The sequence below is a fragment of the Lissotriton helveticus genome, chromosome 10 (genome assembly GCF_964261635.1).
Source record: "Lissotriton helveticus chromosome 10, aLisHel1.1, whole genome shotgun sequence".
Lineage (NCBI taxonomy): Eukaryota > Metazoa > Chordata > Amphibia > Caudata > Salamandridae > Lissotriton > Lissotriton helveticus.
The window spans coordinates 325,891,246-325,918,289 of NC_136071.1; the positions used below are offsets into that span (position 1 = coordinate 325,891,246).

Here is a 27,044-nt window from a genome sequence, read left to right on the forward strand (position 1 = left end):
GCTCACTGAACTGATCCATGGGAACTAATCACCTCACCTGTGGTCCCCATCTGTGCAGCACCTAACCTGACTTTGCTCACAGATGCATCTCAGTAGGCACACTGTACCACCAGGGCCGACAGTGTGATGTAGCCCATACCACCCCTTGGGTCTGACTCTTTTCCCCAACACAGGACAACAACTGAGGCCACTGAGAGGTGCCGTGTCAAGAGCCAGGCCTCAGGCCATCCAGGGTTCCTAACCTTTGTTGTTTCTCATAGTGGGGGGCAGTAGCCCCAGGTGACTGGCCCCCTTTTTGCCACCTTCTTCCTACCAGTCCAGGGGTGACATCCTGACACTCGTCCTTCAACCCAGGATCTGTACCCTGTGCCGGAGCCTGGGAAGCCAGGACTTCATGGGGAGTACCTCTACCCCCTCAAGAGAAACACACTCTGGGTTGGTTGTGCAAGAATGTGCCTGATTGGCCTGGTGTATGTCCCCAGCCCACTGTCCCTGGGAGTGTGCATGGAGCTCCCCAGGCCAGAAGTGGCCTCACCAGAAACAGTCTTGGGGTGTTCTAATCTCAGAACTGGTAACCCCTGCCCCTCCATCTAGGCCTCTGTACCCTCCGCTGTGGAGTGGTGTCCCCAGAAACAAGAACTGATAGAGTGCTTGTAGCAGCTGCCCCTCTTAGCTCTCCTGACACTTTGGGATTCCCACCAGTGGACGGCCTCCTGACACAGAATAGATCCCTCTGCTTGTGCCTTCCCTGTGAGCATTACAAACACGAAGGCTAGAAATAGGGCAACCTGGGCTTCTGCCTACCCCCACCCCTTTCCCTATTCTTGGAGAGGACATGGGACCCTTTTCCCCCACTACACTGGAACCTGTCTGGGTCACTCTAACCCTCCCCCTCACTCTGAATGGGAAAACGTGAGCCACCCTCCTTGGGATCACTCTCCAATGCCATCCCAGACACTCTGGTACTAACCCAGAGTCTGCCTCCTTTGCAAGTTCCCTGGGGTAAGAGAACTTACAATCCACCAGGTTTTGGCATAGCTCTGGAATAAGTTGACTGAACATATGCTTTCTAGCTATCAAACTGTGCAGCCCCTCACATTTGTTCACCAACCTGCCCTTCACCCATCCATCCAGTGCCCTGCAAAAGTGACCCGAAAAATCCCCCAGGACTGGTAAGATAGTTTCCTACAGTCCCTAAATCTCAGCCTGCATTCTTCTGGAATGAAACCATTTCTCTTGCCAAAAGTCTCCTTCTTGGTGCGTTACCTCAGCCTGTCTCTCCTACCTAGGGCCAGCAAGGAGTCAGGTGTAGCCTTACGGCTAGAGTGGTTGACCTTGAAGATGGGGAACTTGGTCCGAGTCTTGGCAATGATGCTCAACATCCTGGGAATTTGGGCAAATCACTTAATCGCCCCATGCCCAACAAAAAAAGAGAATGTGTCCATCTGCAACAAAACTGGTGCTCATGTAAAGTGCTCTGATACCCGATGTCTCGGGTCTAGTTTGCGCTATATAAAACTCTAAAAAAAATTTTTTTTTTAAAAGTCTCCTCTATTACCGGATATAGGCCTCCAAAAGACAGCTATTTGATATAAAAAAGGAGAAACATGTAATAATCTTAGATGAGGATAGTAGTGTACACCAAAATAGGGTAAGGTACTGCATGAAAACAAGTCCTATCCTCACCGCTGATCACCAATGTTAGAAATTGATGCTTCTGGTTGGCAGAGTGTGCACCCTGTCCTGCTACAGGACCCATGCAGGGCCGGCTGAAAAGTATCCTGTATGGAGCAAGAGTTGGCATCGAGGACTTCCAGCATTGGTTCCCAATTAAGTAGTCGGGTCAATGCAACAGTCAAACCTCACAGAGGATGTAGAAGGATCAGTGCTATGTCAAAGTAGAGCCTCGCAGTGGAGTCTTCAGATCAGCGTTGTGCTGTCTTCGAACCGTGTAGTTGAGACTCACGCTGTCATCGAATTGGCTTCTGTTTTGGAGGGCACTGCATTTGATCCCATTAGCGCAAAGAGATGACTAAGTTAACATTTGCAGAAAACTGCTGCAGAACCCACTTCTGAGGCCCAGGACTGGAGGAGGCACATCAGGCAAGGGAAGGACGCACAGATGGCAGGGTCCAGGAGCACCAGCAGAGTTGCAAGTAGGTTTTTGTGACCCATAGCCATCAGAGAACAGGATGCAAGCCAACAAGCCCTTGGAGAAACTTTGGCCCAAGGATGTAGAGAGCCAGTCCACTTTCTCTCAGTCCCAAGCAAGAAGCAGTAGGCCAACACAGCAATGCAGGTAGCAAAGTGGCAGTCCCTCCTACAGCACAACAATCAGCAGGCCAGCACAGCAAACAGTTAGCAAAGTGGCAGTCCCTCCTGCAGCACAGCAGGTCTTCTTCTAGGCAAAATGTCCTTGGTTCCAGCAAGCTCCCATCTGGTGGTGTCAGGGGTCCAGTATGTATAACCAAATGTCTCATTGCAGAGGGGGGACATCAGGAGCCCCCTGCCTTTTCCTGCCTTGGCTTGTGGAAATAAAATTGACAATTGTGCCCCATCATTTCCCTGTTTCTGCCTGACAGCCATTTTTCTCAGACAAACACCCCTTTTGTGTGTGACATGCTCTCAGCAACTTGTCTGAAAACTGTCCTTCACATCCCCATTGAATCTTGCACAACCCCCTGCTCCTTGTGGTCGAGCCAATTCCAAGAAGCCTGCCTGTGTGCCTTCCCCCAGTTGTGCCAGAGACTCAGCCACATCCTGTCCATTGTTGGTAACTCAGCCTGTCACACCAACTGCCCTGTGACCACCCCCAACTGAAAGAGGAAGCACGAGGTTAGGCCCTGAAACCACACCAACTAATAGAGGAAGCACAAGGTTGTACACTGTGAACACACACATTTCTGTGGTTCTGCCAATTCTGGGAACCAGCAGCAGATAGTTCCTATTCTTAACTGTAAGACACCCTGCACCTGGCATCTTAGTTCATTGACCACCCCTTCCTGTGCTTCAGCCAATTCCCAGAACCAGCAGATAGTTCCTGTTTTAAGAAATAGTTACTGCAAGCCAGAGAGCAGATGGTCTCTGTTTTACTCAAGATAGTTCCTCTGTTTGACTCTTGTGGTTCAGCCAATTCCCAGAACCAGCAAGATAGCTCCTGTTTTACACAAGATGGTTCCTGTTTCTGACATGAAGCACGAGCACAAACCCCAAATGAGGAAGCCTCCCCCTTCCAACTGTCAGACTATTTCACATCGCAAGTCCCCTCACGAAGCCTAAGACACGCCCCCATTTCTTCACAATCTGCTCCTCTTGCTGATCTTTGTTCCTCTATCTGCCATGACCTGTTTGTTCCTCTATTTTGCCTCGTGACCAAGACTGTATAAATGTCCTGCTGTTGAAAATAAAGACACCCCACTTCAAGGGAGGGACTTGAGAGATTGCTCCTGTGCCCGCTTGGTGCTGGAAGCGCTCCCCTTAACTCGAGTTATTGGTCTCCTCCTCCTTCATTTGAGCACCACGGACTCCTCGCTTTGCATTGACAAGAAATTATGATTTATTAAGCATAGAAATTCAGAAATTAGGTAATAAGTAAATTTAATTTACCACATTAATTGGCGCCCGGAACAGGGACATTCCCTTTCCCCCACGCGCCGGCGATATTGGACCCGGTACTGTCCCCTCCTGACCGTTGACGGACTTCAAAAGTGCACAACGCGGGGAATTCCCGCTAACTCCCTCGAGGCGAAGAGGGGGACCGACTGCGGCCCAGCATCCACACGAGGCGGTGAGGAAATAGCGGAACGTCCTGAACCAAAGCCCAACCTGCGAAGCAGACGAGTCCGAGGTTCTACAAATCCCACCTTGAAACTGCGCGCCGCGTGTTTCCAAAATCTTCAAGAGGCCTTCCAGTTATTTTTCGGTGAGTACTGCTTAAAAGTATAAAGACGAACCCACAGCTTTTGTGGGGGCGGTAAAGATACGCGTTTTGTTGGTTTCTCACCTATCTTTGGTGAGGACTACTAAAACTAGTATAAAAGACGGACTCACTACCTTGTGGGCACGGTAAAGATACATGTTTTTGTGGGTTTCTCACTTATTTTGTGAGGACTACTAAATTAGTATAAAAGACGGACTCACCTCTTTCGTGGGTACGGTAAAGATATTTGTTCTGTTTGTGTTTTTTCTCACTTCTAAAATCTTTGAAAGTCTTGCCATCATGCCTATTTTCTCGAAAATACGTAAGATGGCAACCAAAAGGAGTATTCTTGAGAAGGAAATTCCCCTTCCTCCTCGGGATACTCCAGGACACTTCATGTATGCAAAACATGGTGTCGGTGCAATTATTTATTGTGATTTATGGGTGGATTATACTAAAGACCTAGAACACAGATATAGATGGCCTGAAAATGGTACTTTTGACGTGGAATGTATTATAAAATTAGAGGAACAGTTATGGAAGAAAAAGAGAGTCCGCCAGTCACAGAGTGACTCAGTAGAGTTATGGAGAAAAGAAGCCCATAGGAGGCAACAGAAGGAATTGCATAAAGTTAAAAAGGGTAAGAGAATGTCAGAGCAGGCCAAGAAAGAACAGTTACAAGAAATAGGGAAAGAAGTAGTTAGTGAAAGGAATAAAAGGGAACCATCAGCCATTTCTACTGGTTTTTATCCTGTATTGCCATCTCCACCTGAAAACATTAACATTGCATCAGCACAGCCTACAGCCACACTACCAGAGGATACTTTCACCAATTTCCTCTTAGATACTCCACCTCCATATGAGGTTCCAGTAATTCAACACCCTCTGCCTTCTCTCAATATACGATATATGACAATGATCTCATAGCCCAGCTTTTTCTAGCATTACCACGCTCACATCAAAGATTAGCAAGTCTCTACATGGTACAACATCTCATCACACTCAATGACACTCATTTTAAACATGATCCAAGACTCGAAGATTTTCTGTCTGACTGCGCTGATAACATGTTCCTCCACAATAGTTCAGTTTTTCTCAACACATTTATAGATTTCAGACAGAAATACCAGAAAGTGACTGGATATAGATCTCCCCATAATACGTGTGGATCAACTAATAGACTTCCTCAAACACGCCAGTTCCCCATGAGAGAGGTCCACCCCAGAGCTGACACAAATGGAGCGCTACAACGCGTCTTCATTTATGTACCCTTGACAAAACTTGAGTTACTAAGGATGAAAGAGATGGTTCCCTCCCACTCAAAGGATCCTGCTGGATTCTTTAAGGAATTAGGAGATGTATTAATTATGGGAACATATACTCTTTCTGATATCACAGCAATTCTGAAATTATTGTTGCCATCAGGTATATATGACAAACTAAGAGAAAAAGATTGGGAAGTAGCAGGTGAACACATTAGATGGACTGAACTTCAGAATGACGAAAATACTAGAGTAGCAGGTCAAGGTATAGGAGACAGACTAAAAGCACTTCCTGGCACTATTTTAAAGGTGCTATCACAGTTACTAACAGTGAAAAAGGAGGACTGGGATGCCATTTCCTCCTGCAAACAGAAACATGGTGAAGACATAGGAGATTATTACACCAGACTTGAAAAATGTTTTGCGGTAAATAGCGGCGTTACGCCGACAAGTGAAGCTTACCCGCATCTGTTTGTTTCCAAATTAGTAGATAACGCCTTGCCAGCCATTAAGGACAGAGTACTAAAAGTACAAAGTACCTGGCAAGCACATACACCTCCACAAGTGTTACAAATGCTACAATATCACCAAAATCGCATTAGGGATGAAGAAGAAAATTATAAGAAACGCATGAAAGACACAAAGATGAAAGCATTAGTAGCCCAAACTGCACCCCAGCGTCAACAGACACCAAGTAGCCAGACAAATATAAAAAGCACTTGTAACTATTGCAAGAAGATGGGACACTTCGTTAAAGACTGCCCTGTCTTAAAGCACAATTTGGCTACTGGTAAGACACAGCCACGTCCATATCAGCCAAAACAGAATGGTTCCCTAGACAGTTCAACACCTTCAGTTCCACCGACAACACAAATGGCCCAAATGAACATTATAGACAGCGACTACACTGAATATTACCCAGATTTCTCATGATGTTGCCCAGAGAGAGAAGATGACAAACTGCCCCTAATCCCCATTCCAGTAGATCAGACAGGTCCATTTATAGAGGTCCGACTTCTTGGGGAGGACAGGAAATTTCTACTAGACACTGGGGCCAGTAAAACAACAATAAGCCATCAAGAGGTCCCAGAGGCTCCTCTCTCGGGTTCAAAAAGTATTTCTCTGGGTTTCTCGGGACAACCTGTGACAAACGCCACGTCAAAACCACTGCCCTTGCAGGTTGGTCCCCTCACGACAACTACAGATCTTATATTGACAAAATCATGTCCAGAAAACTTGCTTGGTATAAAAACATTGAAAGAATTAGGAGCTGTCATTGTTTGCTCACCTACAGATGTCAGACTATTTCTGCGAGATTTCAAGGGCCACTACACAAGTAGAGAATTAGATGAGCGTTTGAAAGATTTGCCACACACACTGTGGGCCACTGATTCCACCACAGTAGGATGTATGGAAATAACACCTCACAAGGTTACACTGAAAGAGGGAGCCCAACTACCACGCATAAGGCAATACAAAATTCCACCTCAGGCTGAACAAGCATTAATGTTAATTATTCAGGACCTAATACAGTCAGGTGTGATTAAGGAAACAACTTCTAACATTTGCAATTCCCCTGTTTTACCAGTCCATAAAAAAGTGGAACCAGGAACACCACCTGTCTACAGACTAGTGGTGGATTTGAGAGAGCTCAATAAATGTGTCGTTCCACAACACCCTGTGGTTCCAGACATCTCCACCCTACTCACAGCCATAGATGCGGAAGCAACGCATTTTTCAGTCATTGACTTGAAAAACGCATTCTTTAGCATACCTATTCACCCAGACAGTCAATACCTTTTTGGCTTCTCCTTACAAGGACGAAGTTTCCAATTCACAAGAGCTCCTCAAGATTTCGCAGAGAGTCCAAGCGTATATAGCCAAGCATTAAAAAGACAACTAGATACTGTTCAAATGCCCACGGATACAGCCATACTACAATATGTTGATGATATCCTCATTACGGCCAGATCTGACGCAGCATGTGCTGAAGCATCACTACTAGTACTAGAATTCCTAGCTGCAAATGGCCATAAAGTTTCCCCTGGTAAGCTCCAATTTTGTTTACAGCAAGTGGCATACTTAGGGCACTTCCTGTCAAAGGAGGATAGGCAGCTTACACAGGAACGCATCCAGCTCATACTACAAATACCACAACCAACAACACAGAAACAAGTTCGAGCCTTTGTTGGTCTCACCTCATATTGTAGACAGTGGATCCCACAATTTGCACTCATTTCCAAACCGTTAGTGCAGCTGACAACACTCGAAGCTGGCGCTACTCCACAATTACCCTGGACAGATGAACACACGCAAGCCTTTCAGTCTCTTAAAAAAGCTATGTGTCAAGCCCCAGTGCTGGCAACACCTAATTACACCAAAGATTTTACATTATTTGTAACAGAAAACTCAGGTACAGCACTATCAGTTCTGACCCAACTTCAAGCAGACAAACATAAACCATGTGGTTATTTTTAAAGCACATTAGATCCAGTAGCACAAGCATTGCCTGCATGTCTAAAATCAGCAGCAGCTACTGCACAAGCTATTAGACAAAGCGATTCTATTGTATTGGGACATCATCTGATAGTTCAGGTCCCACTCGCTGTAGAACTTCTGTTAAACAGAACACAAACACAGCATCTGACAATAGCCAGACTCACCGGATATGAGATGACACTTTTTCAGCCACACATTGAGATTAGACGCTGCAACATTTTAAACCCAGCAACACTGTTGCCACTGACCTCTCCTACTGAATAAATTCACGATTGTATTGACATAATTGATTTAGTGACCAAACCAAGACCAGATTTACAAGATACTCCTCTTGCTAAGGCAGAAATGACACTCTTTGTTGATGGTTCATGTATGAGACTCCCCACAGGAGAATTAGCAGCAGCCTATGCCGTCACAAATGGTACAGACACTTTAGAAGCACACAAGATAGAGATACTGTCGGCACAGGCAGCAGAACTCATAGCCCTAACACGAGCATGTCACTTAGCAAAAGGAAAGTCAGTTAACAGCTACACTGATTCACAATATGCCTTTGGAGTTGTACACAACTTCGGTACATTGTGGAGAGAGAGAGGATTTCTCACATCACATGGGTCCAGAATACAGCATGCTACACTCATCACTGCCCTCTTAGAGGCCGGTCAGTTACCAGAGAAAATCGCAGTGCTAAAATGTAAAGCGCACACAAAAGGAACAGATGAAATATCAAAAGGAAATGATTCTGCAGACAGTGCAGCCAAGTTAGCAGCAAACACAGAATTAAGTATACCACACCGCCAATATACAATACGAGACCCCTTTTCTGACATCCAGGATGTCCAAAGTCACGCCACACCACAGGAACTGCTATAATGGAAGGAAAAAGGAGGGGTCCTTACAGATCAAGGCTGGATGACACCTGAAAGAGTAGTATGGTTTCTACCGGATGCCATGGTACAGGTTATGGTAAACACCATACATGGACCAGCGCATCTGGGAGAAAAAGCAATGTTAGACAGCATACAGAATATATGGCACAACAAACATTTGAGAACTGCAGCCAAACAAAAAGTAAGTTAAAACGTGCATGATTTGTAATCAGTTCAACCCAGGAAAAGGCACAAAGGTGGAACAGGGAGGATTCCAACCCCCTGACCATCCATTTGAAGTTCTCCAGATGGACTATATCCAGATGGAGAGATTTAGAGGTCACAAGTATGTACTAGTTGTAGTGTGTGCTCTGACCAGATGGACAGAAGCCTATCCCGTCCCAGATTACACTGCAACGACAACTGCTAAACAATTAGTTAGAGAGTTTTTCCCGAGGTATGGGTTGCGCTGTGTCATCTACTCAGATAACGGCCAACCTTTTTTCCTCTGAACTCATGAAGCAAGTGTCTCTTCTGTTAGGGTACACTTGGAAGTTTCACTGTGTAAGACATCCTCAGGCAGCAGGTCTAGTAGAAAGAAACAACCAAACTTTGAAGACAAAATTGGCCAAGATATGCACTGACAAAGGCGTGGACTGGATGGTAGCCTTACCGGTTGCCCTCTTTTACATGCGTATGGTAGCCCATTCCAGAACTGGCTTATCTCCATATGAAGTGGTCTTTGGCAGACCACCAAATATGTGGGGTACGCCAAGGCCTAAAAGAATAACTGATGTTGACAGTACTATGCTGACTGACTACCTGGCTTCCTTGATGTCTGCACTCCAATCTTGTCATTCTCAGGTTGCTGCCACCTTCCCTGACAAAACCAACCCGGAAGAACACGCCATCCGACCCGGGGACTGGGTCCTCGTGAGGAACTTCGACCAGGCCAGCCCCCTCCAGCCCAGGTGGAAGAAGCCAAGACTCGTACTACTAACAACACGGACAGCCGTGAAGGTCGAGGGCAGGAAGGGCTGGCTCCACGCAAGCCACTGCCGGAAACATTTTGGACAAAAAGACACTGTTGCTGATGACCCTGCCAATCCCACTGACATTGTGACTGAACAATCTTTTTTGCCTTTGGAACTAACCCCACAAAAGAACTACAAATCAAAGTTAAGGTCTGCCATTCGGACTCTGGCTAATTAAGTCCATTGGGCGTCGGTCCAGTGGTGAAGCGGTTGGAGCATGAGAATGGATTTTAACACCTTGACTATGTGGGAGAAAAAAAAAATGAACTCTTGAAAAAGACATAATGGTCCTACTATATGTTTGACAGTATTATTTTTCCTCATGGCAGTTATGACGTGTCTTGGTTGGATTCTCCACACTGTTTTTCCTCCAACACAACACACCTCTCATACACCCAACAGCACTCAGGAACACACCTATCACGACCTACCCCCTCATGAACAAGCCCATAGACTAGCCTTGCGAAACAATACCTTCATACAGATGCTACACCACACTCAGCAGGCCAGTAATAGCACCAATTGTTGGATATGTGGCCGCATCCCACCTCATCAGAAAAAGGGAGGGATGCCTCTTTTTCCTTTCCCATTCTCTTATAATGGAACTTGTGAAGTCTGGTTTGCCCTAATAACAGCTGACGATACTACCCCCACCTCCTGCCCTGACGAAAATAATTCATGCAAGAATGGGTGGCCTTGGGGGGATTTAAACAAGGTACTCAATACTGCCTGTTACCCTAATAAGGAGGGAGATCCTCAGGCGACAGGTACAGTCCTAGAAAGTGAAGAATACAAGCAAGGGAACATGACCATGTCCTACAAGATGTTAAATACCAAACCTAAAAAGAATGCTGGTCCCCCTTCCATCTCGGTCTCACCAGTAAAAGGACACCTGTGCATCCAGAAAAATGGCTCTGTTCCATTAGGACACAGTGACTGTCATACCACTATAAGTTTTGAAGACAGAGGAAAGTCCTCATTCCTAGCATTTCGCCATACTTATTTCGTCTGTGGCCAAACGGCCTATGTGCAGCTGCCCTTGAACTGGGGGGGAACTTGCTATATAGCATTCCTGTTACCCCCTGTCTTTGTGGCCCCATCCACTTACCACCGAGACCTCCTAGTGCCCCATGTAAGATCGTCCTGGGGATGGCAACTGCTGTCAGCAGCAGGTATAATATTCTTGATAATAACTGGATGCTGCCTTTGCATCCAATGTGGCCCTGCCCTGTGCGGTCTATGTGCTGCAAACTGCATTCCTAAACCTCTTGTCCAGCAGAGAGAAAGGGAAAGAATTATGCTACAAGAATGTATAGATGATCTCATGCAAATTGAGATATAATGTAGGTACACTCTGGGGCAAGGAGGGAATGTGGAAATAAAATTGACAATTGTGCCCCATCATTTCCCTGTTTCTGCCTGACAGCCATTTTTCTCAGACAAACACCCATTTTGTGTGTGACATGCTCTCAGCAACTTGTCTGAAAACTGTCCTTCACATCCCCATTGAATCTTGCACAACCCCCTGCTCCTTGTGGTCGAGCCAATTCCAAGAAGCCTGCCTGTGTGCCTTCCCCCAGTTGTGCCAGAGACTCAGCCACATCCTGTCCATTGTTGGTAACTCAGCCTGTCACACCAACTGCCCTGTGACCACCCCCAACTGAAAGAGGAAGCACGAGGTTAGGCCCTGAAACCACACCAACTAATAGAGGAAGCACAAGGTTGTACACTGTGAACACACACATTTCTGTGGTTCTGCCAATTCTGGGAAACAGCAGCAGATAGTTCCTGTTCTTAACTGTAAGACATTTTGAAAAAATGGACCGTACACACCGGGTTACGTGCACTTTTACTACAGAGTAAAGGAGACGTTGTTTGTCAATAAACTAATTTCCACCAACTAACTTATGTTGAATAATTCTATTTTTTTTTTTGGGGGGGTGTAGTTTTTCTTGTCTTATTTCATTTTTACAACTCATCAAAAAAAAATTATATATATATATAACAGTTTCTTATTTACATATAACACATGGCATTACATTTACACAGATAAATTCATAAATAACACATTAATTTTTGACCATTCATAATATCATTTCTTAAATACAGAATATATTCCCTTCCCGATAGATAGGGATAGGCAGTCTCTTTTGTAAAGAACTTTATATCTTTCTGTAGTTTATCTGTCTTTCTTTTTATGAGGTAGTCTGCATAAGAATTGAGATCCTTTTCTATTTCGTCCAGTGTCTTTTTTACATCATCTACTATTCCTGATTTCTTAATCTTATCTTCTAATTCTGCAATTTCCTTTGCTAATTCCTGTAAGATGCCCTTGGATGTTTCAACGATTAACATCATGTAGTCCCTGGAACACCGGTTTGAAATTAACGCCCAGCGCTCCAGGAACTCTCTGATGTGTGTAAACAGGCCAGGAATATTCTGTACCCTTAGGCCCTGTGGTATTACTCCGGCCTTCAAGTATTGAAGCATGAACTGACCATGCTGTTCTATCCGCTTAAGTTTTTTTCTTAGTCCCAGTAGTGTATTAACATCCTTATTTTTATCTTGGCCTGTGGTTGAGGATTCTCCAAAAGATACTGAGCTTCCTACCATACTGGCGTATTGTTCATCTGTAAAGCCAAAGGTTGGTAGTTTGGCCATATTTCAAAAACTATGCAATTACCAACTAAAAGATGAGATTTAGATAAAACTTTTCTTTTTAGTAAACAAATGGTGAATTCCACTCACAGCCCTGCCGACAAGACCAGCCCATAAAAAGGGGAAATCACTGCGATGTATCGCTTCTTTTGACTATTGTATTAGTTTTAAATATATGCACATCTGACCCCTCACGGACCTGCCGCGAGTATAATTATTTTGGAAGATCGGGCCCCTGCCTCAAAGGATGAACCCTAGCAAGGTATAATACTATTTGAAAAAATGGACCGTACACACCGGGTTACGTGCACATTTACTACAGAGTAAAGGAGACGTTGTTTGTCAATAAACTAATTTCCACCAACTAACTTATGTTGAATAATTCTATATTTTTTTTTTGGGGGGGTGTAGTTTTTCTTGTCTTATTTCATTTTTACAACTCATCAAAAAAAAATTATATATATATAACAGTTTCTTATTTACATATAACACATGGCATTAAATTTACACAGATAAATTCATAAATAACTCATTAATTTTTGACCATTCATAATATCATTTCTTAAATACAGAATATATTCCCTTCCTGATAGATAGGGATAGGCAGTCTCTTTTGTAAAGAACTTTATATCTTTCTGTAGTTTATCTGTCTTTCTTTTTATGAGGTAGTCTGCATAAGAATTGAGATCCTTTTCTATTTCGTCCAGTGTCTTTTTTACATCATCTACTATTCCTGATTTCTTAATCTTATCTTCTAATTCTGCAATTTCCTTTGCTAATTCCTGTAAGATGCCCTCGGATGTTTCAACGATTAACATCATGTAGTCCCTGGAACACCGGTTTGAAATTAACGCCCAGCGCTCCAGGAACTCTCTGATGTGTGTAAACAGGCCAGTAATATTCTGTACCCTTAGGCCCTGTGGTATTACTCCGGCCTTCAAGTATTGAAGCATGAACTGACCATGCTGTTCTATCCGCTTAAGTTTTTTTCTTAGTCCCAGTAGTGTATTAACATCCTTATTTTTATCTTGGCCTGTGGTTGAGGATTCTCCAAAAGATACTGAGCTTCCTACCATACTGGTGTATTGTTCATCTGTAAAGCCAAAGGTTGGTAGTTTGGCCATATTTCAAAAACTATGCAATTACCAACTAAAAGATGAGATTTAGATAAAACTTTTCTTTTTAGTAAACAAATGGTGAATTCCACTCACTGCCCTGCCGACAAGACCAGCCCATAAAAAGGGGAAATCACTGTGATGTATTGCTTCTTTTGACTATTGTATTAGTTTTAAATATATGCACATCTGACCCCTCACGGACCTGCCGCGAGTATAATTATTTTGGAAGATCGGGGCCCCTGCCTCAAAGGATGAACCCTAGCAAGGTATAATACTATTTGAAAAAATGGACCGTACACACCGGGTTACGTGCACATTTACTACAGAGTAAAGGAGACGTTGTTTGTCAATAAACTAATTTCCACCAACTAACTTATGTTGAATAATTCTATTTTTTTTTTGGGGGGGGTGTAGTTTTTCTTGTCTTATTTCATTTGTACAACTCATCAAAAAAAAATTATATATATATAACAGTTTCTTATTTACATATAACACATGGCATTAAATTTACACAGATAAATTCATAAATAACACATTAATTTTTGACCATTCATAATATCATTTCTTAAATACAGAATATATTCCCTTCCCTATAGATAGGGATAGGCAGTCTCTTTTGTAAAGAACTTTATATCTTTCTGTAGTTTATCTGTCTTTCTTTTTATGAGGTAGTCTGCATAAGAATTGAGATCCTTTTCTATTTCGTCCAGTGTCTTTTTTACATCATCTACTATTCCTGATTTCTTAATCTTATCTTCTAATTCTGCAATTTCCTTTGCTAATTCCTGTAAGATGCCCTTGGATGTTTCAACGATTAACATCATGTAGTCCCTGGAACACCGGTTTGAAATTAACGCCCAGCGCTCCAGGAACTCTCTGATGTGTGTAAACAGGCCAGGAATATTCTGTACCCTTAGGCCCTGTGGTATTACTCCGGCCTTCAAGTATTGAAGCACGAACTGACCATGCTGTTCTATCCGCTTAAGTTTTTTTCTTAGTCCCAGTAGTGTATTAACATCCTTATTTTTATCTTGGCCTGTGGTTGAGGATTCTCCAAAAGATACTGAGCTTCCTACCATACTGGCGTATTGTTCATCTGTAAAGCCAAAGGTTGGTAGTTTGGCCATATTTCAAAAACTATGCAATTACCAACTAAAAGATGAGATTTAGATAAAACTTTTCTTTTTAGTAAACAAATGGTGAATTCCACTCACAGCCCTGCCGACAAGACCAGCCCATAAAAAGGGGAAATCACTGCGATGTGTCGCTTCTTTTGACTATTGTATTAGTTTTAAATATATGCACATCTGACCCCTCACGGACCTGCCGCGAGTATAATTATTTTGGAAGATCGGGCCCCTGCCTCAAAGGATGAACCCTAGCAAGGTATAATACTATTTGAAAAAATGGACCGTACACACCGGGTTACGTGCACATTTACTACAGAGTAAAGGAGACGTTGTTTGTCAATAAACTAATTTCCACCAACTAACTTATGTTGAATAATTCTATTTTTTTTTTTTTGGGGGGGGTGTAGTTTTTTTGTCTTATTTCATTTTTACAACTCATCAAAAAAAAATTATATATATATAACAGTTTCTTATTTACATATAACACATGGCATTAAATTTACACAGATAAATTCATAAATAACTCATTAATTTTTGACCATTCATAATATCATTTCTTAAATACAGAATATATTCCCTTCCCGATAGATAGGGATAGGCAGTCTCTTTTGTAAAGAACTTTATATCTTTCTGTAGTTTATCTGTCTTTCTTTTTATGAGGTAGTCTGCATAAGAATTGAGATCCTTTTCTATTTCGTCCAGTGTCTTTTTTACATCATCTACTATTCCTGATTTCTTAATCTTATCTTCTAATTCTGCAATTTCCTTTGCTAATTCCTGTAAGATGCCCTCGGATGTTTCAACGATTAACATCATGTAGTCCCTGGAACACCGGTTTGAAATTAACGCCCAGCGCTCCAGGAACTCTCTGATGTGTGTAAACAGGCCAGTAATATTCTGTACCCTTAGGCCCTGTGGTATTACTCCGGCCTTCAAGTATTGAAGCATGAACTGACCATGCTGTTCTATCCGCTTAAGTTTTTTTCTTAGTCCCAGTAGTGTATTAACATCCTTATTTTTATCTTGGCCTGTGGTTGAGGATTCTCCAAAAGATACTGAGCTTCCTACCATACTGGCGTATTATTCATCTGTAAAGCCAAAGGTTGGTAGTTTGGCCATATTTCAAAAACTATGCAATTACCAACTAAAAGATGAGATTTAGATAAAACTTTTCTTTTTAGTAAACAAATGGTGAATTCCACTCACAGCCCTGCCGACAAGACCAGCCCATAAAAAGGGGAAATCACTGTGATGTATTGCTTCTTTTGACTATTGTATTAGTTTTAAATATATGCACATCTGACCCCTCACGGACCTGCCGCGAGTATAATTATTTTGGAAGATCGGGGCCCCTGCCTCAAAGGATGAACCCTAGCAAGGTATAATACTATTTGAAAAAATGGACCGTACACACCGGGTTACGTGCACATTTACTACCGAGTAAAGGAGACGTTGTTTGTCAATAAACTAATTTCCACCAACTAACCTATGTTGAATAATTCTATTTTTTTTTTGGGGGGGTGTAGTTTTTCTTGTCTTATTTCATTTGTACAACTCATCAAAAAAAAATTATATATATATAACAGTTTCTTATTTACATATAACACATGGCATTAAATTTACACAGATAAATTCATAAATAACACATTAATTTTTGACCATTCATAATATCATTTCTTAAATACAGAATATATTCCCTTCCCGATAGATAGGGATAGGCAGTCTCTTTTGTAAAGAACTTTATATCTTTCTGTAGTTTATCTGTCTTTCTTTTTATGAGGTAGTCTGCATAAGAATTGAGATCCTTTTCTATTTCGTCCAGTGTCTTTTTTACATCATCTACTATTCCTGATTTCTTAATCTTATCTTCTAATTCTGCAATTTCCTTTGCTAATTCCTGTAAGATGCCCTTGGATGTTTCAACGATTAACATCATGTAGTCCCTGGAACACCGGTTTGAAATTAACGCCCAGCGCTCCAGGAACTCTCTGATGTGTGTAAACAGGCCAGGAATATTCTGTACCCTTAGGCCCTGTGGTATTACTCCGGCCTTCAAGTATTGAAGCACGAACTGACCATGCTGTTCTATCAGCTTAAGTTTTTTTCTTAGTCCCAGTAGTGTATTAACATCCTTATTTTTATCTTGGCCTGTGGTTGAGGATTCTCCAAAAGATACTGAGCTTCCTACCATACTGGCGTATTGTTCATCTGTAAAGCCAAAGGTTGGTAGTTTGGCCATATTTCAAAAACTATGCAATTACCAACTAAAAGATGAGATTTAGATAAAACTTTTCTTTTTAGTAAACAAATGGTGAATTCCACTCACAGCCCTGCCGACAAGACCAGCCCATAAAAAGGAGAAATCACTGCGATGTATTGCTTCTTTTGACTATTGTATTAGTTTTAAATATATGCACATCTGACCCCTCACGGACCTGCCGCGAGTATAATTATTTTGGAAGATCGGGGCCCCTGCCTCAAAGGATGAACCCTAGCAAGGTATAATACTATTTGAAAAAATGGACCGTACACACCGGGTTACGTGCACATTTACTACAGAGTAAAAGAGACGTTGTTTGTCAATAAACTAATTTCCACCAACTAACTTATGTTGAATAATTCTATTTTTTTTTTTTTTGGGGGGTGTAGTTTTTCTTGTCTTATTTCATTTTTACAACTCATCAACATTTTTTTATATATATATAACAGTTTCTTATTTACATATAACACATGGCATTAAATTTACACAGATAAATTCATAAATAACACATTCATTTTTGACCATTCATAATATCATTTCTTAAATACAGAATATATTCCCTTCCCTTCCTTTAATAAATGTGCACGTAACCCGGTGTGTACGGTCCATTTTTTCAAATAGTATTATACCTTGCTAGGGTTCATCCTTTGAGGCAGGGGCCCGATCTTCCAAAATACTTAACTGTAAGACACCCTGCACCTGGCATCTTAGTTCATTGACCACCCCTTCCTGTGCTTCAGCCAATTCCCAGAACCAGCAGATAGTACCTGTTTTAAGAAATAGTTACTGCAAGCCAGAGAGCAGATGGTCTCTGTTTTACACAAGATAGTTCCTCTTTTTGACTCTTGTGGTTCAGCCAATTCCCAGAACCAGAAAGATAGCTCCTGTTTTACACAAGATGGTTCCTGTTTCTGACATGAAGCACGAGCACAAACCCCAAATGAGGAAGCCTCCCCCTTCCAACTGTCAGACTATTTCACATCGCAAGTCCCCTCAAGCCTAAGACACGCCCCCATTTCTTCACAATCTGCTCCTCTTGCTGATCTTTGTTCCTCTATCTGCCATGACCTGTTTGTTCCTCTATTTTGCCTCGTGACCAAGACTGTATAAATGTCCTGTTGTTGAAAATAAAGACACCCCACTTCAAGAGAGGGACTTGAGAGATTGCTCCTGTGCCCGCTTGGTGCTGGAAGCGCTCCCCTTAACTCGAGTTATTGGTCTCCTCCTCCTTCATTTGAGCACCACGGACTCCTCGCTTTGCATTGACAAGAAATTATGATTTATTAAGCATAGAAATTCAGAAATGAGGTAATAAGTAAATTTAATTTACCACAGGCTCCAGACTAACAACTCTTTGCAGCTCTTTGTGTGGGGGCAGGCACTGTCCTATTCAGGTGCCAGAGTCCGCTCCTACCTCCCAATCTACCTCAGGAATGCCCATCTGGTAATGGGCCATCAGGATGCAAAAGTCATACCCCTTCTCCCTTTGTGTGCCAGTCTAAAGTGAATGCACAAAGCCCAGCTGTCACCCAACCCAGACATGAATTCAGAAACAGGCAGAGTCACAGGGTGGTTAAAGTAAGAATATACCAACTTTCTAAAAGTGGCATTTTCAGACTAACAATTAACAATTCGACTTCACCATACATTGTGTTTTTAATTTGTGAGTCCAGAGACCCCAAACTCCAAATCTTTATCTCTTTCTAATTGGAAATACACTTAAAAGATGTTTTAAGGGGATCCCATTGTTAACTTATGGGAGAGATAGGCCTTCCAGACCAGTTTAAGGTCATGGTTAGTCGAGGTTCTGGCTCTGTTGAATTTTGTCAATGAAAAGGTGGTCACTGTATTGGTATGTATCCTATATTGGTACTATAAGTTAATTTTACCTTTACTCAATCAATCTTATGCTGAACCAGAGACATGGAGTCATCTGGTCATGAGTTTCTTTATAATGTTCTTACATAATAGCCCTTCTTTTTTGCGTAAGTAATGTCACTCTTCTCAAATTCTAAGTCTAAATGACCTTCTGTATTTCCATTTTTGAATGTGAAAATAGAAGAACAGTATTGTATGATTTATAATGTGAAATATAAAATTTGATACAGTATTGAAATTTTTTTTCTTTTACCCTGCAGTCCTGCTACGAGTATATTCAGAATGAACAGTCAAAGTCCTCTCAAGTTCCTTGAACAGACATACTGGAATATTTCAAAGCCATGGGATGATCATTTTATCATATGACAATGATGTATAAGGTCGAAGAAGCAAAACACCTTCAAAATTCATCCCAGGCCATGAATACCCAACAATCAATTTTCATTCAAAATACTGCCGTCCATACCTATGCCATGTCAATATCTTGAAATAACGCTATTCACAAAACCATAAACGAGTTTTTTTAAGGGAAAAACACTACAACTACACTACTGATATTGAGACTAGCAATTATTAATATTATTAATGTTTTTCAGCGTATGCTTGCTAATCTGCTCTCAATGTAATAGGAGTTAAGGGTGGGCCAGGATGCCATGCATTCTACGTTGTACCTAAAAAGATTTTTCATTTGTTAAGTTATTTGCATACTACTTAATAACTACATTCAGGCCACTTCAAAGCACTACTTTTTGTGGCATGAATGGTGACCAAGGCACATGGAGATTAGATATTTTACTCAGGATTGCACAATATGATCAGATAGGAAAGCTGGATTAGAAATCCAGTGCCATATGTATCAAGATTAGTAACTGTGATGTTCAAATTTAAATTTTTATCGAATCACAATTTGAAAATCGCAATTCCTAATGTATTAAAGTTTTAAAGATTAATTAGCAATTTGTAGAGTGTTGCAAATCAACCTACCTCACGATTATAAATGAAGTTGGTTTCAATTTGCGACCCACTAGGAATTTGCACAATAACAGGGTCAGCAGACCACCATGTCTGTGACTGCTTTTTAATAAAGCAATCTTTTTTTTAAAAAAAAATTCAGCCTGTTTCCTTAAAAGGAAAGAGCACCACATTTAAAAATTAAAGTTTCATTCTTTTTTTTGTTTGTTTATGAAGACGCAGTGGTCCTGTGGGCCACTGCTTCCTCTTAAGCAAACATTTTGGTTTACATTCACAAAGGGGAAAGGGTCTCTAGTTGATCCAGCTTTTCGTACTGCCCTCAATGCCAGGAATATGGAATGCAGTGCAACTTAACATGCTTTAGTGGGAGCTGGTCAAGGATAGCTGCCACTATTTTAATTTGGACAAGTGTGAATGGAGTGCAGGAGCCGTGGTGAATGACTATGACTTCTGGCTGTGCCTTGGAAGGCTTCATCACACATGATAAATGCAAATATAACATCCAATAAACAAGCATCGGATGTGATTCACCCATATTTTCAGTGAATAAGACAGACTTCTGTATGGGGAGAATCTGAAAATCTAGAAGCACCAAACAGACAATTCACAAAGCTTTTCTCACATCAATGAGCAAATGAATCAAACATCCACATAATTGTAATTTTGTGTATTGATAAATATTTCCATTTTTCATCACACTTACCAACACTTCCAAACTTAGCAGTGCCATCGGCCCTAATGCAAGCAAGGGAAATGGGCATTCCTTACCGCAGATAGAAAGAGACAACTGGGGCACAGTGAGCCCCTCATATGCCAGAGACCTGGTGACAATGCACCTCTTGCACTAATGACAGCTGCACAATGGTTAGCTTACACTGGAAGGATCACAGCTTAAGAGTTGCACTATGTGTGGGAAAGAACACTGAAATATCTCAGTTTCAGGTGGGTGTGGCACAGAATTTTTTTTTCATCAAAAGGAAAACATCATTTAGTAAATGGATGTAAACAGCATACATTTGCAGTTGTAATTTCTGAAACTTCTTGGTGAATTTACTGGTATGCCGTTGAACAGTCCAGCAGTGTGAAGGAGAGTGACTGCGTACCTAGAGATTTACAAACTTTTTGTGAATTGGGCCAGATAATCACTTGAGAAGATATGCTGTATTTGATGCTTACAAATTTGTGCTATAAAAAAAGCTTCAGGCATTGTCATCCTGAGTCATTCATGCCTTTTTGTAACCGCTGGTATATTTATCACAAATTGTGATAAAATGAACACACACCGTTAAATCTTCATTTGAAGTAATAATGGCATTATCAAATGTTAACCTGGTTTTCATAAAAACATTTGGAAATCCATGCTGCTAGTCCGCCAAACATACCCTCGTTATCAGAAAGAGTACAGTGCATCTAACAAGTAGTATGAGTAATTTAAAAATTGTTGACAAATAGAAACATTGGAAGCATCACTGAGAAAGCCAGTGTAATAGGTACCATTGCTCAGATTTTGACTAATGAGGTAATAGCGCATTTCTGGGTCATGAACTCCATCTGTTACTGTACTATTTATAATATGGCCCAAAGATGGTAATGCTTATGTCTGCACAAAGTGGAATGACACCAGTAAGTTCAAACTGCATTCTCTTTCTGCTTGGTCATGAACAGTGCACAACTGGCTGCACTGTACAGAAAACTGCTGATTTTCAGCCTTTATATAAATCTCTGTATGAACTAAAATGCACTAAAGACATGTATATTTAAATGTGTATGAACATGCCAACATAATCCTTCTTTGTAAAACGAATTTAATATATTGATTATAATTATATTTTGCAAAGATTAATTGAGATGCAATATTTTGTGACTAGAACAATGTAAATTATTTTTTCTGACATTTTATATGACGTACTGCAGCACAGAGATGAAAATTGTATATTTTGTAAATTGTGTATGATAATGTTGTGCTTGGAACTCACCAATTTTTGTAATTATTCTGTTTTCAAGTTTTCAAGGATTCTCCTCACCTAAAACCAGTGAGCAGTGCTATGCACTTCAACAGAACAAAAACATAGACATCCAGTCGCCTTTTTGGTTTCAAAATCATACACAGTTTAGGCCTAAATATTTGAAGAATGGGATGTGCTTGTAGCACATTAATCGACGCCCTGTGCTATCTGTAGTTACTGAATTACTGTTTTTTGAGGGAAAGTATAAAGAAGGGTTGAGCACAAGGCAAAAACTCCATAAACCAGCAATGGCACAGTCTTTTATTACTTAGGGGGTCATTCTAATGGCTCATCAGATGCGGTCAGCCGCCATCTGCTGCTGTGGTCCAACAGACGCATTACAATCGTGCAGTCATAGGCAGCAGGTGGAGGGACATTCCAACACCTTCCGACGCGCTCAAAGTCGGACCGTCGAAGGGTCATTGATCCCTATAATAGGGGCGGTGCCTATTCAGGCCCCGCCATAGGAATTTCAATGTCCCTTTCCGTGTGTCCTTTCATGGGGGTTCACCTTCTATGAAAAAGCATGCGGAAAGTGACTTTGGGGGGCCCTAGTGCCCCCCTATCCCCCGGCCCTATGGTGCTTCCAATACATCCCCTCACTGTGTGGCAGGCACCGCGTGGTGCCGGCCACATGGTTCAGGGATGCTTTTAAAGTGTATATTTTCTATAGCAGCTTGGGCCACAGCCCACAGCACAAGCCACAATAGAAAATATACACTTTGCAAACTCCGTGAAGGCGGTTGCATCATAATGAATGCAGGGGGACTGCTGACTCCTTGTTGGGCAGTCCCTCTTCCGCTACAGTGCTGGTCAGACGAGAATCCAACCGGCATTGTACTGATGCCCTTTATTTATAAAAGAGTGCAGGTGTATAAGAAGGAAGTTCCAACCCAGGGTTGTACTCCCAGACCATCTAATTGATAGCAATTAATGGCATCGATGTAAGGATTTTTCCACTGTGAAGATAAGCAAAGGTAGATGCCTCCGCAAAGGAAGGACTCACAGTCCACTTGGGTCCAAAACAGCTTCAGTCCTTTATCCATCACCCTCTGGAAGATGTTGCACGCAGCTCACAAGAATGCCAACATTTCCCAGCGCAACTATAAGAGCACTTTTATACTTGGGTGGTCACAAAGCCTGGCTAATTTATTTGGCACTTCATTACAATCGGTCCATGCCCTCATTTGTAATGAAACTCAGTAATGATCAATGTGTGCTTTGTAGTGGCCAAAAGGTGACACCAGGGTACTTTACAAAAACAAAAATAAATTAGGTGCAACTCAGAATTGCACTTTTAAAATACTTATTTATTGTAACCCTACCAGGAAAGCAAGACACAGCTTTATTGTGCCTTACGTCCTGGTTTCAAGGGCAGGAATTCAAAGTTCTGGAACTGCCTAAGTAATCTGTGTGCAAATCAACTTGATTATTTTTTTATTTTCAGTTTTTCATGCATGTTTTTCTCTGGAGAACTTGAAGTGTGTTTTCATGTAAAAGTGTTTTAAAAGTTCATTAGGTAGGAGAGTTTGTAACTATAAATAAAATAAGGCGAACAAGTTATTTTATGTTGATTTTTTCGTTGGACACTTCCACCACCAAGAATATTGGTCTGCAAGGCAAATTAGCACGGGCTTACCAATGTATCTAATGCCTGCCTGCAAGCAACACTCACTTTAGTGCGAGCCAAATATATTGAAAGCAAATTTGAATACAACAATGTCATTACAAAAACTAACGCATTAGAGAATTATGTCTTTGTAAAGCAGAATCTCATTTACAAGACATCACAGTCTCCGACAATGAGAACAGCAATGAAAGTTATGGGAATGAAGGCATTCTGCACACAAGGCCAGTATAGGAATGGCTTAGCAGTCATTGGTCTCAAGAGAAGGGTGACTGGGAGAATTCAATACTTCTTTCCAGCGATTGAGTCGCACATGGGCCAAGGAGCACATTTCAAACAGTTGATTGAAAATGGTCGCCGGTCTCCAAAAGAGGCAGTAAATCACAAAAGTTACCTAGAACCAATGACATTATTTCTGGCACTTAAAACATTTCAAAGTCAGGTTCAAAATCAAGCAGTGCAAATAATATTGGACAAGACTACAACAATATTCTACATAAACAAACAATGGGGACCATCCTAATATGGCACTGGCAATACAAAAGACTTGCTCTCATAGTTCATCATGTTCTAGGAGATCAAAATGTACAACCAGATTACCTAAGCAGTCAATTAGACATTTCGCAATTGGGAGTCATGCCTCACGTACACACAGGTGTGGTAAGACGCAAGCACAGATCTAGTTGCAACGAAAGCAAGCAGAAGATGCTGGACCTTCACCTCTAAACAGACACATCCAAAATTGTTAGCACATGCACTGTTGAGATGGGATCTTTACATATGATTCCCCCACATACTAGCCATGCCAACAATTTTAAACAAATTCCAAAGATCATTATGAAGACAGTTCTAGTTGCACCAAAAATGGCTTAGACAGAACTGGTTCTCAGAGGTGATGAACCTGTCCAAAGGTGAGGTACTGAAGTTGCAAGTAACCATTATTGAAGTTAAAAGTAACAATCGTCATTCTCCCGAGGGGTGGAAAAGAGCTACCGCCTGACTCCAAAGCAATTGAAGCCAGCTGCATGGGTAAGGAACTGTTACAATTCCAACAATTACAGCTATTCAAAAGTTGCAAGTATGTTACAAAACAAAAAAGAAAGCCTTCCATAGGGAAATGCAGATGAAATGCCGACAATGTATTAATTGGAGTTAGAAAAATAACTTAAGACATATGTCAGATGAGAAAGACATAGTACAATTGATCATGTATCGGATGGCATGCAAATTAAGTAATGCTTCATTAATGGTACTCTCCTTAGCCATAACTGCATATACCAAGGCAATGCATCAAAAGAGGTTTTCCTAAAACCTGTAATTGAACAGTTTCTTTAAGGACCAAAAAGGGTATACCCACCATGCATAGTATTTCTACCAAAGTGAAATCCTAAATGTGGTTTTAGCACATCTTTTGACTTTAAAGCAGCCTTTTTCTTCAAAGTTTGTTTCACTAACTCTCCCCCTAAGTAGAGTTACTTACATTACAAGCGCTGGCAAAAGAAGGATAGAAAATCATCTTTTAAAAACAAAGTGGTGAAGCCAATCCACAATTCATACCCAAAGTGGTTTCACAGTTTCATGTTAATTAAACTAACTGCCAACACTTTTCCAAAGGGCTTCAAAAAACACAGTGATGGATAGAATGCTTAATCTCAACCACTGGGGATCACTCATGCCACATCCCAATCCTTTGTTTTTTGCCCACCATGCAACCTCAGTTTGGATCTGCCTTGACCCTGCTCCTCATGGGAATAGTGCAGCCCAAATTGCCAGACCAGGTACTCCCTAAACTGGAATAGCAGCAATCTAGAACAGATTTTCCCAAATAATGAGCTCATCAGGCAGGTATAGCTTGATTCCAGTGGCACAGTGAGCACAAGACTCACGTTTGGGAATACCCATTACACACAGTCCTAGATTGCTTGTGTTCCAGTTCAGGGAGGACCTGGCCTGGCTGTTCAGGTGGAATATTCTGGTGAGGAGCAGGGTCAAGACTGATATGTATATGGCTGGGCTCAAACTGAGAAGGCATGGTGGCTGAAAAACAATGGATTGGGATGCTGCCCGAGCGATTGCCAGTGGCTGAGATAAATTCAAAGTTTCCATTAATCACCTTTGTGATTTTTACGTTTGATGCCCCTAGTGCGCTGTGTATGCCCAAACGTGGCTTCTGGTCTCACTGTGCCACTGGAACCAAGGTATTCCTAACTGAAGAGCCCTAACTAGGGCAAAACCAGTCCTAGATTGCATCTGTTAAGGTTCAGGAAGGACCTTGCCAGCAGTTTGAGCTGGACTGTTCCCATAAGGAGCGGGGTCTAGACTGATTTCCATATGCCGGGGTCCACACTGAGGTGGTATGGCGGGCGAAAAACAACGCAAGCTGAGCAATGGCCAGTGGCTGAGAATAATTCATGCATTCCATCCATTACCTTGTTGTTTTTGCATTTGGAGCACTTTTCCTAATTATTTTACTGTAGCTGAGAGCACTTTACACAAATAAGATGTAGGAAGGGCAATCATGTATTACTTACAGGAAACAAACGCCCCTCCAATTTAGAACGTTGAGGAACCAAATAGGGTATAAAGGGGTAACAGTCAAACCCGAAACAGAGCACCAAAATGGAAAGGCTCGGAGTTCAGAGATGACAGTCAGATATCAACCCAATAGGGTTCCTCAATGTTCTAAATTGGAGGGGCGGAGCGTTTTGGATGGGTCATAGATCTACAGGTCCTGAATCAATTGACCAGTAAAATGACCCAAGGACCTTTGGTTACTGTGGAGAATAATACTTTGGAGATTTGTCGGTGAGGAGATAATTGACAAAGTCACATTATTGGTAGTGACATCCTTTCTTGTCATATATTGCCCAGAAGAAGTCCATTTTGGATAAAAGAAGATTCTAACAAGAATTGGAAAATGTGATTGCCTTTGGACTGTTGATTATGAAACACGATTTACATTTTGTGCACCGTATTTTATAAATGTATATGTTTGTCACTACTTGCCCTTCAAACCCTTGTGTGCTACATGCATCTGAACCTAGAAGAGATATACACTGAAAAAGAAATATTTTACTTACCTATAACAATAGTTTTGCATCTTGAAACACTTCTAGATTCACAAGTGACCCACCTACCACCCTGGGAGAGGAGTTAGTACAAAAACAGAGAAAATCTGAAATGGTGGGCACGTTTTGGAGGATTGTGGGCTGACGGTCAACATCATAATTGACAGCCTGTTCAGAGAATAAAATTAAAGAACTGAAGTGGCAACTTCTTTCCTTACAAAACCGTAACATAAACATTAAGCATGAAACTGCTAAGAAAGAGGTTTTCCTAGCTGCTTCACAGAAAAAAATTAAAGAACTGACAAGAAAATTAACAACGAATGCGCCAAGCAGGGTGCTCTACTAGCCAGTTCAGAGAACACAATAATAGAACTGGAGCAGTAACTTCTTTCCACACAAAAGTGTAATAAAATCAACAGTAAAAGCGCAGAAAGAACAGTCCAGTCCTTTCCCTGTCCAAGACTGAAGCAGCAACTGAAGGCCAACCCAACAAAGCAATAACAGCAAAGAGGCAGTGCTCATCCTTTTCCTTTGAAGGTGGTACAAACAAAGTTCTTCTGGCACACTAATGACTTGGTTTTCTCCTATTTTTGGTGTCTCTGTCAGTTACCAGGCCACTACTTACCAAAGCCCCTCTCAGGACTCATGAAAACACCACACTTTTAGAATACCTACCTGAGAAAGGAATAACACTGAAGACTAGAAATACTGCAGATCTATAGCCATAGTTAGGAGGACATATGT

General features: G+C 41.6%; 1 protein-coding gene across 2 annotated transcripts in view; it reads left to right on the forward strand.

Annotated features, from left to right (window-relative positions):
- ALS2CL (ALS2 C-terminal like) overlaps positions 1 to 23,168 on the forward strand; it is a 645,425-nt gene extending 622,257 nt beyond the window's left edge. For both annotated transcript variants that reach the window (XM_078662475.1, XM_078662474.1), the window contains one exon: positions 18,888 to 23,168. In XM_078662475.1, coding sequence (XP_078518601.1) covers positions 18,888 to 18,941 — 54 coding nt within the window. In that variant the 3' untranslated portion in view covers positions 18,942 to 23,168. The remainder of the gene's footprint in view (positions 1 to 18,887) is intronic.
- Positions 23,169 to 27,044: the final 3,876 nt, after the last annotated feature.